At 34.6% G+C, this 18,644-nt stretch overlaps 1 protein-coding gene across 4 annotated transcripts in view; it reads left to right on the top strand.

The window, feature by feature from the left end:
• The window catches only part of UBR3 (ubiquitin protein ligase E3 component n-recognin 3), a 96,284-nt gene extending 78,782 nt beyond the window's left edge, over nucleotides 1–17,502 (top strand). For all 4 annotated transcript variants that reach the window (XM_079310759.1, XM_079310758.1, XM_079310757.1 and 1 more), the window contains 8 exons: nucleotides 863–963; nucleotides 7,342–7,466; nucleotides 9,966–10,073; nucleotides 10,585–10,695; nucleotides 11,519–11,695; nucleotides 13,273–13,482; nucleotides 15,039–15,178; nucleotides 15,795–17,502. In XM_079310759.1, coding sequence (XP_079166885.1) covers nucleotides 863–963; nucleotides 7,342–7,466; nucleotides 9,966–10,073; nucleotides 10,585–10,695; nucleotides 11,519–11,695; nucleotides 13,273–13,482; nucleotides 15,039–15,178; nucleotides 15,795–15,912 — 1,090 coding nt within the window. In that variant the 3' untranslated portion in view covers nucleotides 15,913–17,502. The remainder of the gene's footprint in view (nucleotides 1–862; nucleotides 964–7,341; nucleotides 7,467–9,965; nucleotides 10,074–10,584; nucleotides 10,696–11,518; nucleotides 11,696–13,272; nucleotides 13,483–15,038; nucleotides 15,179–15,794) is intronic.
• The last annotated feature ends 1,142 nt before the right edge of the window (nucleotides 17,503–18,644 follow it).

Here is an 18,644-nt window from a genome sequence, read left to right as displayed (position 1 = left end):
AAAAGCAGGATCATGATAAACTGTTTGAATCCCCAAAGGTGCTAGAGGACACTAAAGGTCCCGTGCATGCATCCACGTACCACCACGCGTGGGCAGCCTTCTGCAGTACATGATGTGCAAGAGCTCAGTTTGTTCATTTGCAGCACTGGTGCCCATTGGTAGATTTTTTTTTTTGCCTTTTGACTTAGCTGTTGAACCTGAAGAATACTGTTGGTTGGAATTTTATTGAAGATTGCTACACAAATCTAGAAACTACCTCCTATCTGCAAGCATTTTCTGCTTTTTTGTGTAGGAAAACAAGCTGATATTACATCTGTAAATCTGGATAGTTGAAAAGTTTGCACTCTCTCTGTGCTTATTTGCTGTTCTTCTAGACATCCAGGGAGTTTAATGAAGACTGTAAGACTGCATAATCCCACCTGTCATGGATGCTTAAGCTTTCATTTCTTTACATGAAGGAAAGCAGTAGCTTTTTGAAGCTGTTTTCCAGTAGGAGCATTCCCTGTAACATTAAATGTTACAGCCTGGTTACATGTATAGGTGTGAAATGCCATGCTTTGGAAACCAATTAACTATTTGAATATTCCTTGACTCTCTACATAGACACAATGAGTTAAATGTTTTAAAACATTCCAACAGAATCAGGTACCCAAATGGAAATTTCCTCATGAGTTTTTACATGAGTAACATTACATTTTTGAATTGAGATCAGTTTTAAAATTGAGATCAGTTAGCAAATTGTCAGGTATTAGGCTTCTGTAAATTTGATATCAAATGTAATACTATTTAAAATAAATACAAAATAAAATATGAAAATGGGTTTATCGTATCTGAAGTGATTTTCTTTTGGTTTTATTTCCAGGCTGGTAAGTGAAGAACTGCCAGAAGTTCCTGTGCTTTACAGAGATGTCTCATCCCTTTTGCTTATCCAGATTTTAACCATGCCTCAACCATTGCACAGAGGTATGTTACAAAAATATGTATATTTAAATTAGTATGTAGATGAAGCTGCTTTCGTGATGGTTCTCAGGATGGTAAATCATAGCTGATCTACTCTGTATTCTAAAATGGTGTTTCTGCCTTATCTACAAAAGGTGGCATTGAACAGAAGTTTTTGTTCTGAGTTGACAGGTTTATCTGTGTTGCCTGTCTTTTTACCTTATCAGTCAGCTGTTCATTAAAGATACAAGAGCTGAGCAGAAACTTTAAAGTATTTCTACTCAAAGAAAAGTGTCCTTTGTTTGACCTTCATCTTTTGCTTAGAGGGACAGCTCAGTAATTCAAGTTGAACTGAGTGCCTAAGGGTGAAAAATTTGAAAGATTGTAATTTAATTTGAATTTCTGAGTTTAAATTGCAGCAGTTTTATGTAAGAGTTCATACATGAAGATAATTTGTGTAATGAAACAATTTCAATAGAGACAGCATACAGTATAATTATGAATAAATATTAAATAGATATTTTAAAAGTAAATTTTTCAGTACTCAAGTCAAAACTGTCGTAAAATCTAAATTTCTTTTTCTGTATAAAAGGAACAGCTGAAACTGGTTCCTCTTGCTAATAGGTAATGTATGTTCCAGAATAAGGGTTCAGACCCTCTGGTCTCTGGCTTGATTATTAGTATTTATACCTTTATTTGCAAATGAGGACTGACAAAGCAAGTATCACTTTACTGTTTCATTGACAATGGACAGAATATCTCCTGTAGGATCGGTGTGGCACTTTTGATATATGCTGAGTTTTTTAACAGGTAAATTCAGGAACTGTTCTGCTCTTGATGCTTACACCTTAGTTGAAACTTTCCCCTTAAGAGGTGTTCTGTCCTTGGCACTGAAAGTGACTCTATATGTATCTGTTAATATTGTGGGTTTGTTTTTTCAATTCAATATATTTAAAATCATAGAATCGTTTAGGTAGGGAAAGTCCTTCAATATCATCAAGTCCAATTGTTAAGTACATGCTTATGGGTTAAGTATATCCAAAAGATTATTAGAATATGAAAATTCTAAAAGAATAAATCTTTTGCATAGGAAGACTATTGTCAAAAATAGTACTTTTTTAAAACTACAGTTTAACTTAAATTAACTCTGTTGGGAGGACTCAATCAAACTAGTATGAAGACAGTAAATACAAGTTTAATGAGACTAATGTCTGAAATTCAGAGAAGGAAATGTTGAAGATAAAGTACAAACCAGTGTTTTTGTAGTCAATATGCAAGCATTGAATACCACCATTTAAGAAAGTACTTTATCCTAGAAAAGAAAGCATTCAATTAATAGCAATGCATTCTGTGGAGAATCCTGTAAAATGACTCATCAGCAGCATGTTTTGTCTTTGCTCTTAGGTTTATTGTATGTTGCAGTTGAGAGGGAAATGGAAAGTGGCAGAAAGAAAATAAATGTATCTACTTCAAATCTGTGAAGCATTAAATTGGAAATAAATTGCCATTTATCTTCCTAATTTTTGTTTCATCAAAATGATTAGGCAGAATGAAAAGAAAGTCTTTCATAATTCTTTGTTCTGAGGTATAGAGTGGTGTTCACAAAAATAAATTATAACAATTTTTTTTTCAATTTATACAATGAGTGTGTAGGTCACAGAGTCAAATTCAATATTATTAATTCTTTGTAGGGTACTGAGGTATAATTAAGGAAAAATGGGTTGTGAAATGTCTCATGGTAAGCACAAGGTGCCTGTGTGTGCTGGCAGATATTTCCAGTATATTCCTTTAACAGTAGACGTAAGTAAGTTGCATTGTGTCCTTCATCAAATATGACATCTTTTTTCAAGCTTGTACTTAAAATCCTTTTTGTTTACACAATGTTTTTTTAAAAATAGAGAGTGCTCTGTAAGGAGGACTCAAAATCTCATCTCTTGCCCTTCAGATGGCAATTGTATTAACTTGCCTATTAACTGTTAATTTTAAATTCAGACTGGGAATTGCATTAACTACCCTATTAACTGTTGGATGGGTGTTGGTATCTTTTTCAATCTGACATAGATTAAAGCAATAAAAATGTCATTACTGTTCAGCCTCTTCATTCAGAAGAGAAAATTGATCTGAACCTATCAGAAAGAAAGCAGACTACTACAGAAAAACTTCTTGGTGGAGGTCAAAGCATTTACAAGCATTAACCAATTTGTGGAGAAGGGATGAGTGATACTTGTACCTCTGTATAGTGTAGCAAAAATAAACATGTTTAAGATACTAAGATACACAAAACCATTTGTGAAACCTTTTTTTCTTCTGAATTTCACACTAGAACATGGGCAGAACTTTTATAGGCTTCAAATGTTTAGCATTTTGTTTGAATTTTTTAAAGTTGTACAGGGCTAAATGCGTAATAACTGACATAGGAATTTCTGTTTCAATTCTGTGGTAGTTCTTGTGCAGAGGATGGAGTGTTCATGGTGTTGTGAATTGGGACTCCATACAAAACAAAGATTTCCTTCCAACTCCTTACTTACCAAAATAGCAAATGATGGGGTGTGTAGAGAAACAGAGAGAGTTGCTTGATGGTTATCAAAACCTAGATCTGTCTTTGTAAATTGAATTCAATTTACTACTCTCCCACACCCGTCCTTTCTGCAACACAGTTTTTGTATATTGGAGTAGTTTAATTGAAATTGGTTATTTTCTTACTTTATTTTCCCACCACCTGACTTTGGACCCTGTGTACAAATTTCTAGAACTACAGTGTAGCTTCTAGTGAGAAAAAGCAAGGTCTGTGTGAACAGAAGTGAGCCTGAGGCTGGTGGGTGCATAGCAGTGGTGGCCAGCAGTGGCCCAGATGCCAGCAGGGCTGAGCAGCACTTGGCAGCAGCTCTCATTCCCCAGCCTGGCACTGCTGTGACTGGTCTGCAGGGCTGCTGTGAGACAGCTGTGATTTAGGAGTGTTGGATGTGTTCCAGCTTCAAAACTCCTTTTGGGAGTTGAACCAGCCTCTATGGACTCTGGGAAAGGTTTTCTTCTCTGGTGTGTAAAACCTAAATTCAATGCCTTTTCCTGTTATGCTGGTTAGACTCAGCTGCTGAGGAGGCTGATTTGCATGTTCTGACAGATTCTTTTTTTATGAAGTTTGAATGACATGCAACAAAAGTGCAGCAAGCAGCTCTCAGATGAACACTAACACTTTTTTTAATGATTGGATAAGGATCTTGACTAAATATAGTATGGATGTAATCAGCTTGAATAGTATCCAGTTTCAAAGTGGAAGCTCAAATATTTATCTGTATCTTGGAACTTTAATATACCTTTCATGGATTATCTGAAGTTCAGTGCTGTCTCCGTTAGTTCTGAAGTTGTGTTTTAGATCAAGAAGAATATTTTTCAAAGGTTATTTATACAAAGATTTCCTTCTAAATTTAGTAAAAAAGTCCCCATGTCCTTAATTTTGCATCTTGTTCTCTTAGTGGATTCCTTCTGTCATCACTACGTGCCAGAGTATATAATCTAATTTGTTATTGAAATTGAAAGATGTATATTGTTGGTAATATGCTTATTTATCTGCACATTTCTTGCATTAGTGTTAAAATTAGAGTTATATAAGTGTTTCCCATATAAACTTAATTTTAAGGGTGTTGGTTGATGCATATAATGGGATGAGGTGCTTTAAAATTATTTAGTTCCAAAAAGCTTTAAAAATAGGAACACAGTAGCATTTCTCAATATTATTCAAAAATAAGTACAAAAGTTCTGGATTAGCCTGCCTTGATTAGATTGGCCTAGTCATAGTAATAATATTTTCAGACTGTCAGGTTAGGCACAGGAATCCTAAATGCATTTTAGTGCAGAACTTTGCTCAGTGGTTTACTTCACGTACTTGCAAGCTTTAGAATTATTAAATTGAAAAGATGATGTAGCAAAAGTACAGCCTGCCCCAGGGGGCAGCAGGAAAACAGCACACAGCCCCTGCAAGCACACTGCAGGAAGTCAAATTAAGTTGCTCTTTGCAGTAGACAAGAATGTAACAGCCATAGCTTGCAGGTACCTACAGCTGTCAAATATTTGGCATTTTAAAAGATAGCATAGTAATGAAGTGATAATTGATGCAGTGACTGATGTTTTAATATATTTCCCATGGGATATTTCTCTGGCTATAGAAAAGCCTTGGTGTTCATTACACTACATGTGGCCTCTGAGAGATCTTCCTAAGGAAAAAAAAAAACAACAAACAAACAAACAAAACAAAAAACAAACCAAAAACTGTGTGCAAAATTCAAGACCCAGATGTTGGAATGTGCAGTTTTGTCCAATTCTGGATTCTCCAAAAATGTAATTCATAGTGATTTATGAGTCACATACATGTAAGTAAATACAAAAGCATTCATTTAATTGAAACATAATATGGGCTAGACATATTCCAGGTGAATTGAATAATTAGTATTAAAGGGGGGAATGGGGACAAAGAGTAATTCTCTTTAGAAAAAATCAGATTTTTTAGATGTGCAAAGACACCCAGTGTTGAGCACTGCAATCTCCTGAGCAGAGCTACAAGATGGAGCAGGCTGTGGCAGGCTGGTTGCACATGCAGTGGGTTTGTTTGTGCTGTCTCAGGGTGAAATTGATTCCAATTGTTGGTATCTGCCATTGAGGGCTTAGAGCTCAGTACCTGGGTTCAGTTCTAGCTGTGATTACAAACTCTCAACTAGGGCCAAAGAGGCAATTTTTACAGTTCTCTACATGTGTGTGGTTTCATCTTGTAGATTTCAGTCCCAGAAAATTTCCTGAAAGCTTCCCTGCTGTTATTCCTCAGGAATAGGATTACTAAGGAAATTGAGGTTTCAGCAGAGACAAAAAATATGGCCTCAAGATCTAGTGTCATCTGGTGAACCCTCCTTTTGGGGAAATGTGAGGAGGAAGTATCATTATAGTGCTGCCTGCTCTAGAATGGGGGGCTGAAGTACAGGACCATTCATTTTCATGTTTAACACAAGCTCCATAGGAAAATAATACAGGAAAGTAAATTTTTAATTGTGTAATAACAAATGATCTTTTAGATGCTTAAATTGTGCTTATGATTTATACTCACATAAGCTTACACTCAGAGAAATTTAAAATCTTCAAAATCCATGTCTGCATTGATTTGTTAATACTTGTTACATAGATTAACATACAATTGTTAATTCACAGATTTAATTATGTACTCAAGTCTTAGCTGTGTATATTTTAAAATCTAGTAGTGGGTTTTGGTATTAGATGCAGGAAAGGAGAAGCAAGGTGTTTAATTTTCCTGGCTTTTACTCATTTTCACATATGAAGCTCATTTAAATCCTTTGGGAAGAAAGAATGAATTTAACCCAGTTTTTGTGAGGTGTTTATGTAAATAAAATTGTTTTGCTTGACTTCAAAGCCTGACAGGATTTCTTAAACCCCTAATTTTTGTCTACATTTTTTTAGATATATATTAGTTACATTTATGCTAAAGGAGTTGTGTAAGTGATGATAGAAACTTCTTTGATCTGCCTAGATTTAAAAACAAACTAGATAATTTGGGACTAGAAATAGAACCTAAAGTAAAAAGATAAAAAAGGACTGCTTCAATATCTTTATTTCAGTGAATGATCTTTTTTTTTTTTTTTTTTTTTTTTTTTTTTTCATTTTAGGAAGTCTTATTTTGCTTCTGTTGCTAGCTTCCCCCAAAAAATGTCAAAACCTTTCTCCTGCAGCCTAGCTGTAGGAAATAATAGTCCTTTAAATATATAGAAAAAAAAAATCATTAAGATCTTTGAAAACTCAGAAAATGCCAGTCTGCCTTTTGTCTTTTTTCTGAATGCATGTGAGGTCCAGGAAATAGGTACTCCTTCAAGAGTGTTCTGCAGCAAATCTTCTATGGCTGGATCCATATCTGGGAGTGAAGGGTTAGAAACTGATATGCTAGGTGTTCTTGTGGTGATTTTAAAAAAAATTAATTCTTCCAATATTTGTATGAGTGTCACCCCTGATGGGAACCATAAGAGATGGTGGGATATGCATTTACTTACATCTGCAGTAATCAGTAGCTTAACTTGATGTAACCTTTGGACAAAATATAAGTTTGTATTATCACCAGGCCACTAGGACGAAGTCACTGCTAACCAGGATTAAGATGAATATAAGGAGCAGTGGAAAATTACTTGCTCAGTATTTGTTCAGTTCACTATGGCTGTCAAGTCATTTCTGAAAGCCAGTAAATATATTTATATTGTGTCTATAGTTGTTTTGTATGTTTTGAGGGGCTGTTCTTTTTGTATAGCACTTGCTTTTCATTTCAGAATTATCATTTCCATAACTCGAGACTCTGTAATTATTATATTTGCTAAAAATACCAAGTGTTTAAAAATTACTTTCTTTGTTTTACAGAGCATTTCACCTGCATTGTAAAAGTGCTGTTCACTTTATTGTATACTCAAGCCTTGGCAGCACTTTCTGTTAAATGCAGTGCTGAAGATAGGATGGCATGGAAAGAATCAGGAGCTCTCAAAAAGGTTGGTTAGTTTATTAAAACATTTATGAAATTTTGCTTAAGTATTTCTGGTGTGAATATAACAGATACTTATGCTTTTCATGTGATAATTTGCTTCTACTTCTAAATCCAGTATTTTGTTTCTGTGTGTGTAATTTCTGCAGGTTTTTGTACATGATGAGACTTAAAATTAATACCTAATATAAAATTAATACCTAGTTCCAAAACTGAGTTTCAGATTTGAGTCTGTATCTTTGTAGTTTCGGTCTCTTCTTTGCTGCAGTGATTGTAATCAGTAAATGCAGCTTTCCTCCCTGTGAAATTGGAGCCTTCCTATATAAAGCATGGACATTGATCTGATGCATTTCTCCATAGGAAAAGCAGGCAGCCTTGTTGGAGAAAAAGCCCTCTTGACTTTTCCAACTTGCTTGTGCTATTTGTGGCTAGCTATATAAATTTCTCTCACTATGTGGTTGAGAGTGCTCATGTGATGAAGAGACAGAAAGAAATTTGTCACTATTGTTTCCTTGACTTTTGGTAGTCTTACAAGTAAAGTGACAACGCATCTTTCCATTTCAGTTCAGCTGATTGAATGCCAGTTGCCACTAAAGACAAAGTTCTCTGCACTAGCACCAGCATTCATTTAATCCTTCAGTTAACTTTCTACTCCATAGATTGGTTTTCCCAGAAGGTCAGGAGAATGCCAATGTCAGACTAAAGGAAAGGATAGAAGTGTTGGGACCAGGAGAAGAAACGGGTATTACCCCTTAATACAACAGCTGGGCCTTAGATGTAAAATGAAATGAAGACTGAGAAGCATGACCTGCCTTTTCACATGTATCTTAAATTTGTCATACTGGTCAGTCAGAATTCCAAGATCTAAAGGGCAAATTATCTGCTGGCCTGCTACTATGACAATTTTTTTTTTTACATTGGGACCACTGGACAGTACTTCAGTCCCTATCTACCCCTTCTTTCAATATAATGTCATTTTCTTAGAAAAACAAAGACATTTGCTTGAGATTGTTGCTAGTGATTGGGTTTTGTCGTTGTTTACTTAAGTGATTCTCAGGCGATACATAATTTTAATTTTGCCGTTTAAAGCACTCAGGCCAGTGGTAATCACACAGCTCCCTGTTCCTCTCTTCTTGAGCCTATCCCTCATCCTCATGCATGTCACGAGGGAAACTGGTTTTTAATTTAGAAATCCAAGTTCTTTCTTTAAAGTTTCTTAAAGCCCCAGTGGTTAAAAATATATGGATCAGGTTGGCTTTTTCTTCCCTGCTGGTAAGATTGACATTTTAATCTTGGGATGACTACACAGATCACACCTCACTTAACTTTTGTCAGTAGATAGTGCCAAGTGAATCTATTACAGTTTAGTATTCCAGACATTAAACATGGACTGAAGACTTTGCTCTATATTTATGTCAAATGATCGAACAACATGAAGAGTTTAATTTCTCAGCAGGACTGAAAGGTAGATATTGTAATTCACCCTATTATCTTTGCAAGGTGAGTTACAGTGTCATAGGAATCACACTGTAAATTCCTGTGGAATAAACTTCCAGGAATAACATAGAAAGAAAGTTTGTCTTAGTGCTGAATTAAGTTTGTTGCCCTCTGGTTCATTGACTATAAGCATAAACAGTAAGTGTGTGGTCCCAGTATGAAAGGTGAAGACCCATCTAAAAGAGAGAATGAAAGTTAATGTCAAAATGCACTAAAGAAACCAACTGATGAATTATATATGTCACTGTGTGGTGAAGTATTTGGTTTCTTGAAGGAATCACAGTAATGTTTCACTCCCTTGTTGTTTGTTGTGTTGATAATATACAAACAGAACTCAAAATTCCTATCCAGTCATCTTTTTTGAGGGCACAATTTATTCTGGCTTGAAAGAAAATATTTATGACAATACTGTCTTCTATTTCTTAAAGCTTTCTGTGTTGCCTTTAAATGTAATTGCTATGGCACAAAGCTATGTGGCTGTTTATTCTTTGCATTAAATCTGTAGTAGACATTGTTCATTCCACATGCAACTTTGTACTTTCTGGTAGGTTCATTTTAACTTAAAATATATAGCAAGTGTTTTGTTATTCATTCTGGTTGGTATGTCTTCAAAAAATTGGTTTTTTTAGAAAAATTCTTGTATTAGAATTCAAATTTTCTCAAAACAAGATGTATCTATGAAGTGATTCTTTCTAGTTTTAAAGTAAGTGTTTATATACTCACAGAAAAAATGTGAAATGCAAACATTATACAAGTGCTTTCATAAAGCACGCAGTGTAGAGCATATGTAATTAAGTAGCAATTCACATTTCACTCTTGAGCTAAATGCAGTCCCTTTCTGTAAAATTATATATTTGTTTTTAATTTTTTCTAAGCATTATGTATTTTTGTAGGTCAAAATTCACGTGTTGATCAAAAGGAAATATTCTTCATTGCTGTTGCTGTTACAGAAATATTTTCTCCTTTTTCTAACCAGTGCTTTTTGGATTTCTTTTCTTTTCATTTGTAGAATACATCCAGTGGAGAAAAATCTTGGGAAGTATTGCTGGGTCATGTGATTAGTGAACTTTCTAAGGGGAAGATATATGAAGAAGGAGAGACTGAAGAATTAGCAGTGGTATTGACAAATTTCTGGGAAATTTACCAAGCATGTCCTTTTGAAGTTTTTTTGCCTTGTTACAATGATTTTTCTCTGATCTTGCTAAACACTTGCAGTACAACTCTTTTTATTTTCTAGATCAAAGCATATCTCTTTGGGACAGTTTGCCTGTGCACATCTTTCTTTTAATAATATCAAAGGTGGTCAGTGCCACATTGAGAAAGTTATTGAGACATACTTCTTATAATTAACAGGTTTTAATAATATCTATGGGTTTTAATCATAAGTACAAATGACCTTTCAGAAACTTGGAAAAGTAAATATTTAAGTAGAAAACCCATTTGTTGAGGGGGAAGGAAACCTACGGAGATATTTCAGATTATTAGTGAAATACTGGCCTTTGGAATTTATGTTTGATGTTGTTTATATAATATGCTTTAAAAAATACTTCATTCATATTGGAGTTTCCATACTTAGGGGATAATTGGGTAATTGGGACAGAATTTAGTGATTACTTCTTCTTGCCTAGGTAAATCCGGATTCTGTAGAGCGCTATCTGCAGCAGTTCTGCCTGCCTTTCCTCAGGATCACAAGCCTTCTTCAGCACCATCTCTTTGGAGGGGATTTGCCTAGTTGTCAGGTACAGAATGAGAGGGGCACACTCAAACATTTCCATATAAAAGCTAGAGATCAAAAATTAGAACTTTAAGGTGTTTTTTTCATTGTATACATTTTCTAGCCTAAGATCTTTTTTTTTAATATCATATATTATAGCACTGCAGTTTTCAAAAAAATAGTATTATGTTGTTAAGCTTCAGCAAAGTCATGCTTATTTAATTAGGTCATAGGTGCTTGCCTTGTAAAATACCAACATATATTTAAAACTTGGCCAGTATTTGCAGAGATGGTGTAATTCCACTCAGGATGAAATTCAGTACTGATTTTCTTAATGCCTCTTAATACTTCATTCTCAAAGACATTGCATCAGCAGTTTATGTTTAAGTTCCATGACTAATTCAAATAGAGTTTACTGTAGGTCAGCTCCTTCTTTTTCTTGCCTCATCATGTCCTTTGTAAAACAGCTGTTAGCTTGTTTGGGGAGCTAAACAGAAAAAGAATTATTGTGGAGTTTGGGGCTTTCTTGTTTTGTTTCTGATTTTTGCATTTGCGGTTTTTGTGGGATGGTTCTGTTTTGTTTGTGGGGTTTCGTTTGGGTTGAGGCTTTAAATTTGGTTCATTGGTTGGTTTTGGGGTTTTTATCTGACAATTTTTTTTTGTTTGTTTCAAGAGTCTAATTTGAAGTTATCTGGTAAAATTGAATCTTTCTGTGTCACTAAGCATGACTATTTGCATCTTAGTACTAGAATACTCTTTTATTGAACTAGATATATATTTTAATAAACTATTTAAAAATTGAGAGTCTAGGTATTAATCTGAACTTCTCTAATTTCATGCCTAAAAAGGAAGATGAAGAATTCACTGTTCTTGCAAGCTGCCTGGGTCTATTACCATCTTTTCAGTCAGTTCATCAGTTCACCAGTGCCTCTTGTCTTGATTGGCCAGTGCCAGCATTTGACATGATATCACAGTGGTGCTCAGAACTGGCTTCATTTGCAGATAGACATCCAGATCAAGTGAAGGTATGTAGCAAAATTATATTTTCCGACATAGTCATGATATGGAAGCAGCTATTTGTTGCTTGATTCATTATGCACATATACTGTTGCTTTGGATAGGGATCTGAGACTATAACTTCTAAGTGAGAGTGAAATTGTAATGGAAAATATTAGTAAGTGGGTGTGGGTTGAGTTGGTTAAAAGCAGGAATAAGAAGACCTGTGTGGTTTTTATGACTGCTGGAAACAGAATATAGAAACACTATCCTTACATGGTACTAAGTGTGTGCAGATCTTGTGCACCTGTAGCTAGTAAAGGGCAGGTAATAGAATCTTTAAGAAAATACGTATCAGAACTTTTCCTTGCCTGTTTTAAATTACTGTAAAACATTGCATCTTCAGTTGCAATACTGAAAAAGATGAAAAGGTTAAAAATCTGTTTACAAGTTACTGATGAAAGATGGTACATTTTCTCTGAAGGTTAAAGAAATGATACCAAGACTTGGAGTTAGTGCAACTGAAATACTCAGTTGTGAAGTGGAATGTTTCAACATGACTGCTTTGTTTTGATGACAAAGCTGCATTTCAACAATTCAAGTCCCCCTGTCCTAAATCTGTGGTGTCAGGGGAAAGGCACTCACTGCAAGTCGATTACTCTTGTGAAAATTTGAATACCCAGATTAATCTCCAAATACAGTTGCTGCTAATCTGTTAGACATTACAGATTGCAGTGAAATTGATAACATTCTTCCTATGATTGGAAAGTAACTGGGTACAAATGCAGTATTTATTTCTTTTTTGTTTTCATTTTTGCAATTTAGGTTTCAAGATCATACACTCTTAAAAAAAGTTGGACCTTGCAAGAAGGATCCCATCTGACCACTATGCCCATCAATTATAGACACAGAAAAAAATTACTATATTAAAGGAAAACATATTATTGTTTAAACCCACTCCGACCCTTCCCCCAGCAGGCAACCAAGCAGAAAAACCCCAACATAAAATTAGACAGTATTTTTAAGGGCAATTGAGAAGAGTTAGGGTTTTCAAAGCAGTATTTGAGGCAGGTAGTGCCTGTCTTATCAAAAATTGTGTGTTCTGGCAACTTCTTAAAGGCTTGTGTCCAATACAGTTTTGATGTCTTCAAACATAATTTACAGAGCCTAACTTTAGTTCTGTTTTTGAAAGTGTGAGTCTAAATTTTAGCTGGGAGACAGCTTTCATAGTCAGTGCCAGGATTTGGGAGTAACACATTGGTATTGCCAAACAAACTTAGGGCAGGGAGTGAGAGTCTTTCCTGTAGATCACTCTTAATCCTCTTTTTCAAGCTGTGAGGGTTTTTGCACTTAAAATATGTCACATTTAGAAAACATCCTTGGGAAGAGGCTAGTGCCCATTCTGTGCCTGTTACAAAGGATGAAATGTCACTGCAGTTGGGGAGGGATTATTACAAGGTGACATTTGACTTCTTAGTTTGTGAAATGCAAAAGAAATTAGATACTTTAAACTGCATATTTCTTTTATTTGGCATTCTCTTTTTTAGACAATACAAATTCTTTAAAAAGTACACAAAACTGATATCTATTCTTACCTTATTTGTAGGCTTTGCTTATCCAGGAACCTAAGTGGGACTTGCCACGCCTCCTTCAGTTGCCTGAGAATTACAATACCATTTTTCAGTATTATCACAGAAAAACTTGTTCTGTTTGCACCAAGGTTCCTAAAGATCCTGCTGTTTGCTTAGTTTGTGGTACTTTTGTGTGCCTGAAAGGACTATGCTGTAAACAACAGAGCTACTGTGAATGTGTACTGGTAAGAGAGATTTAATTCAAATTCTGTAATTGATTCTCACACTCATTGATAGTTAACTCCATTGCTCAGTTTTGATGGATTTCTTTTCAAAGTATAATCAAAATGTAATCATGTTTGTATAATCACAGAATAGTTTGGCTTGGATGACCCTTGAAGGGTCATCTAGTCTAACCCCTAGTGATAGAGTTCAGTGATTATTTCTGAGGGATAGACCTAGACTGGATTCTGGAGGGCAATTTACTTGCACAGCAACCTATTTCTCCTTTTTGTAAAAGTCTTACAAAGCCACCGTGTGTAATGTTGACATTTAGTTTTGTTTCACAGCCAGTTGAAATTTATTGACATCCACGTTCGTATATTATTTTAATTTTCCTCTGTTTTGTTTCCTTGCTTTCCAAGTACATAGAAAATCAGTGTGTGGTTGATTTGAGTATTTTCTGATACCCAACTGCCTACTAGAGATCTGCAGACTGTAACTACAGAGGTGCTGATTGAAAGTGTTTGACTTTTTCAGTAGCAAAGTTTCCTAGTCAGCAGATATATATAAGCTCTTGCAGGAGCCTGAGTTGGATGACATCTGTTATTGTTCTTCACACTATGATAAAGGCTTGCTTTCATAGGTTTTCTCTTTACTTCCATTGAACAGTTAGGGGAAGACTGGAACTATATGGACTTCACAAAACTGTTAGAGAGACATTTTTAAATGGGGCATAAAATGTCAGAGAGATTTTGGACTGTCCTGAAATTGTTTGAACTCACCTTTCTCTCTCATAATGCTAATATGGTGAAAGAAAAAGGGCTGGGCAAAATTTACTGTAGAATTTATAGTTACATTTAAGGTGTCAAGCTTCATGAAAACAGAATGTTATAAAGAAGGAATTAACAATCCATAAAATTAATTAATTGTTGGTGTAGATTATGAGATTATAGCTTCTAATTGTAATCAGACCATATAGGAAGGGTGCATTTTTTAATTGCTGAAATTAATTTATGAATATAGATTGTGCTAGTCACACAGATGAATGGCATATTGAAAAAGCAAGAATCCCTAAAAAAAAGAAAATTTTACTATATTTTTAGAGCCATATACTAGATTTGAGAGTATGGATAGAGAAAGCAAATGTTTAACAATATAGACTATTGTAAAAGAGGTAATACTATGTTTTTCTAAATACTTTCTCCTGTTTTTGCCATCTGTGGAAAATATTTGGTAGTCCTATACAGTTTGCTCTACAACAACAAATTCAAAATATTATACTGAATATTTTTGCTTGTTTTTTGTAATTCAGTTTTTACATGATAAAAATATCTTCCCTTTTTAAGTAGGGAAATGTTTTTTTATGCAGGTGTTGTTATGGCAGCACAAGACGCTGCATTTTAGTCTGCATGGAGAATTTTGGGGCAGGCTATCTTTTGACAAACTATCTCAGTAAATAATGTCTGCATGTTATTTGAAGCAAAATAAAGTATTATTTTTAAAATTTCTTTTGTTACAAAGTTGACAGACATTAACAGAGTTTTTGTCCTCTTGCCTTCCTTCACCCATAACATTACAGCATTCTCAAAACTGTGGAGCTGGGACAGGAATATTCCTTTTGATTAATGCATCTGTAATCATCATCATACGAGGCCATCGTTTCTGCCTTTGGGGCTCTGTTTATCTTGATGCACATGGTGAAGAAGACAGAGATCTTAGGTAATGTTTTCATTACAGCTGTGTTTCATTGTTGGTGCCTCTGTGTAGATCAACTTTGTCTTGTAACATTCTATAACAGATAATAATAGATCTCTACCTTCCTTGTGTGGAAAAATGGAAAATCCCCATTTATTGCAACTTGGACTGACCTTTCTTGTCTTGGGTTTTTTAGGATTTTTTGGCCCAGAGGTGGTGTAATCATGATCTTTGAGTTACACCAGGAACCCAGCAGACAGATCACTATGTTGCCATTCCCAGATACGGTTAATTCTGAGCGTTGTGCTGGGAAACACTTATCTCCCAATTTTGTTGTTTGGCTATTGGTCAAACAATGCAGTTGGATTCCAATAGATAGGGAATGAGCATAATTTACAAGCTACACATGACTGAGAAAACAAGTGATGGTTCCTGGATTCTTTTAGCCAGTGTAAGGAAGAGAAGTCCCAGCAGTTACCCTAGCAGAAGCAAAAATAAAAACCCCTCACCAATAAAAATGAGTGTTTACCCTGCAAAAAGAGTTGTATGAGTATTGTGTTGATTGTATAATGAAGCATCTTTACATTTACTTGGCATAGTAACCATTTATTTTTTTCTTCCCTTCTTTTCCCCTTCACAGGCGTGGTAAACCCCTATACATATGCAAGGAAAGATACAAAGTGCTTGAACAGCAGTGGGTGTCTCATACTTTTGATCATATCAATAAAAGATGGGGGCCACATTATAATGGCTTGTAAATCATCGTCATCATCATCTACACACCATGCTGTTACCATGAACGAATACATCTTGACTGACAATAGCTTTAACTGAATGGGAGTTCATCTCCTTGGCTCGGGGTGGAATCGGGTATGGGCATAAAAGGGAAATGGAACTTTGTCAACATGTGAAATCTGTGCAAAATGAGCTGTTGTTGCTACTAAAGAATGATACAATAATTGAAATTAAATCCTCATAATGGTGTGAGCAATCTTATTGCACTCAGTAGTCTATTTTTCTTGTGTTTTTTTAAAGCCCATTATTGTTAAGAAGCACAAATTTGACTTGGAGTTGTTTAGAGGCTCCAGGGGTAGCTGTCTGAGTTTTATTTTCCTGTGCATGGAGTTGAGTTTTTAGCAATTTTTGCTGAAATGGTGTATATGTCTGTTACATCTACTAAGTATGTTGGATAAAATTTCTTTGCCTTTTTTGTGCTGGCTTGAGGTTTTTACTTCGTAGGCATTCGTAATTAGGTCTGTAAAACGACTGTGAGACTGCATGGTAATAATTGGTCAGAAAGTTGAATTTTAAAGAGTATTTCACTTACAGAGGTCTATTGAAATAGACCTCTTGAAATTTCAGGCATTACTGAAAACTTTTAACATTCTCAGGAACTTCATTTTTTTTTTCTCCATAAGTAAGTGAAATAGCTATAAATTAGGTATCTTATTGCTCTTTATGTAATCCAGAACACACATTCTGTCTTCATTTTTTTTCCAGGAAGGACTTTTTCTTTTTTTTCATATCAGTTGAATAAATTGTTAATGATAACATACATAAATTGCTGTATATAGGGAATTTGTATGGTGCCCAACATAGCAGACCCCAGTTACAAGCATAACAACCATAAGCCTGTCTGTCATTCCAAACCTGGATGTATGTTTCAGAATGATTGGATTGGGAATGTGCAGGCTATTCTAAAAATGAAACATTACTTTGTATCTTTGCTGTCATTTCAGGAAGTTTCACAATATTGTATTTGTTTAAAGTAATCACTGTTCTTTCTGCTTGGTTTCCTAAAAAGGAAAAATAAAAAACAAAAGAAAATTCAACAGAAGTAGCCAAAATGAGCTACCAGTGCATGTGCAGCCTCACTGGATGAATGCCAAAACAGTTTATGCTTAGAGGACTAAAAAATTCATGAGAAGAGGCATGACTGGGCTAAAACCCACTATGTAAGTAGGTAGGAAAGATTATAGTCAAATACTGGTATGTAATATATTGCTACTATTGTTTTTCACAAGTCTTGGACATTTGTTGGCTATTTCATACAGTACTACCAAGCAGTTCCTGGTAGTTTTTACTTCCACAGCTTGCTTGTAAAATAAAATTTATGTGTGTAAAATAAAAACATCTTAAAGTAAAGCCACATATACAAAGAAAACAATTCCCCAGTGGAAATCATTATTTAGTAAAAAGTGTATAGGGGAAATAAAATGACTGTATAGCAATCAAGAACAGACCGAAGGAAAAGTAAGTAAATACAATTAATTTTTCTGGATACTTACAATTTGAAAAACCCTACAATAAAGGATACAGTTTTTTATACATACATATAATTATATATATATATTTCAAAAGTATTACAGTACTTCCTGTAAGATTAGAATTACTCAACTAAATGGCTGTGTCTTTTCCAAAATATTACTTTTTTGATACTGTATTATAAGTTCTGCCTGTGATATTTTTGCATTGCTCATTAAGAATATCAGGCCATTTTGTAAGTGTGGTTACAGAGCAAAAAGATTCTTTACATTGCCAGCATAACAATATTACAGGGCTCATGAACTTGAGTGATCTGTAGTTTGAAGCTCCAATGCTATATTTACAAGAGATAACGTGTTCAGAATTTGATTACTGTGTTTTATTTGAAACAGAATGTTCTCTGATTGTGCATATGGATGTGAAGAAAAACTATTAGCCTTAACTTTAACATTTGGATATTTCATAGTGGTTATTATATTACTGGTGAATTAGTCACCAGTTGATTTAAAAACAACAAAAAATTACTTGGTTGAAAAATTGTACTTGAATATCCTTGCATGCTGCTAAACAAGAATTTTTATTTCCCCCATAACTTTTTAAATCCTACTTTATTAAGCTAACCTTGAAAAATAACAGGTCCAAACTAGAGTGGTGTGTGCGTGTATTACTCAAATATTCTGGTGTGATATCCTGTATGAATGACCATTTAAGTACAGTACATTACTGTAGACTCTAAATCAATCTTTATAACACATCAGAAGACTACAAAGCTAGGAATACAATAATTGGCATTGTAAGATATGTTAATAAAAGTCTACTGTCAATCTGTGTGTTCATGAAATTTTTTCTCTGTACCCCAGTAATCCAAAATGACACTGAATTCCACCCAATAGGCAGACAGTTATTTAAATATTAAAATCTTATGCATGCAAAGTACTTTGCAAAGAGAGTAAAACTGGTATTTGTTTTATTTTGTTATTTACAGTAATGTATTTTGCAATAGTTATTTGGATTATTTTACTCATGACTATAGCACTTAAAGTAGTGCTTAAGTATATTCCAGCATTGCTGCTGCAAACTGCTAGTTAAATTGCTGAGTTGAGAAACTGCTTCTGGGAAAACTGCTTGATCTTTTTTGTCAAGTCTGTTTTTTGAATAACTATTACTTCAATTTGATGAATGTAATAATTTTGTATTAAGTTCTTTCTTTTCTTTTGACCTTTGA

The sequence above is a fragment of the Erithacus rubecula genome (genome assembly GCF_903797595.1).
Source record: "Erithacus rubecula genome assembly, chromosome: 8".
In the NCBI taxonomy this organism is placed as follows: domain Eukaryota; kingdom Metazoa; phylum Chordata; class Aves; order Passeriformes; family Muscicapidae; genus Erithacus; species Erithacus rubecula.
This window is presented reverse-complemented; position numbering and strand designations above follow the sequence as displayed.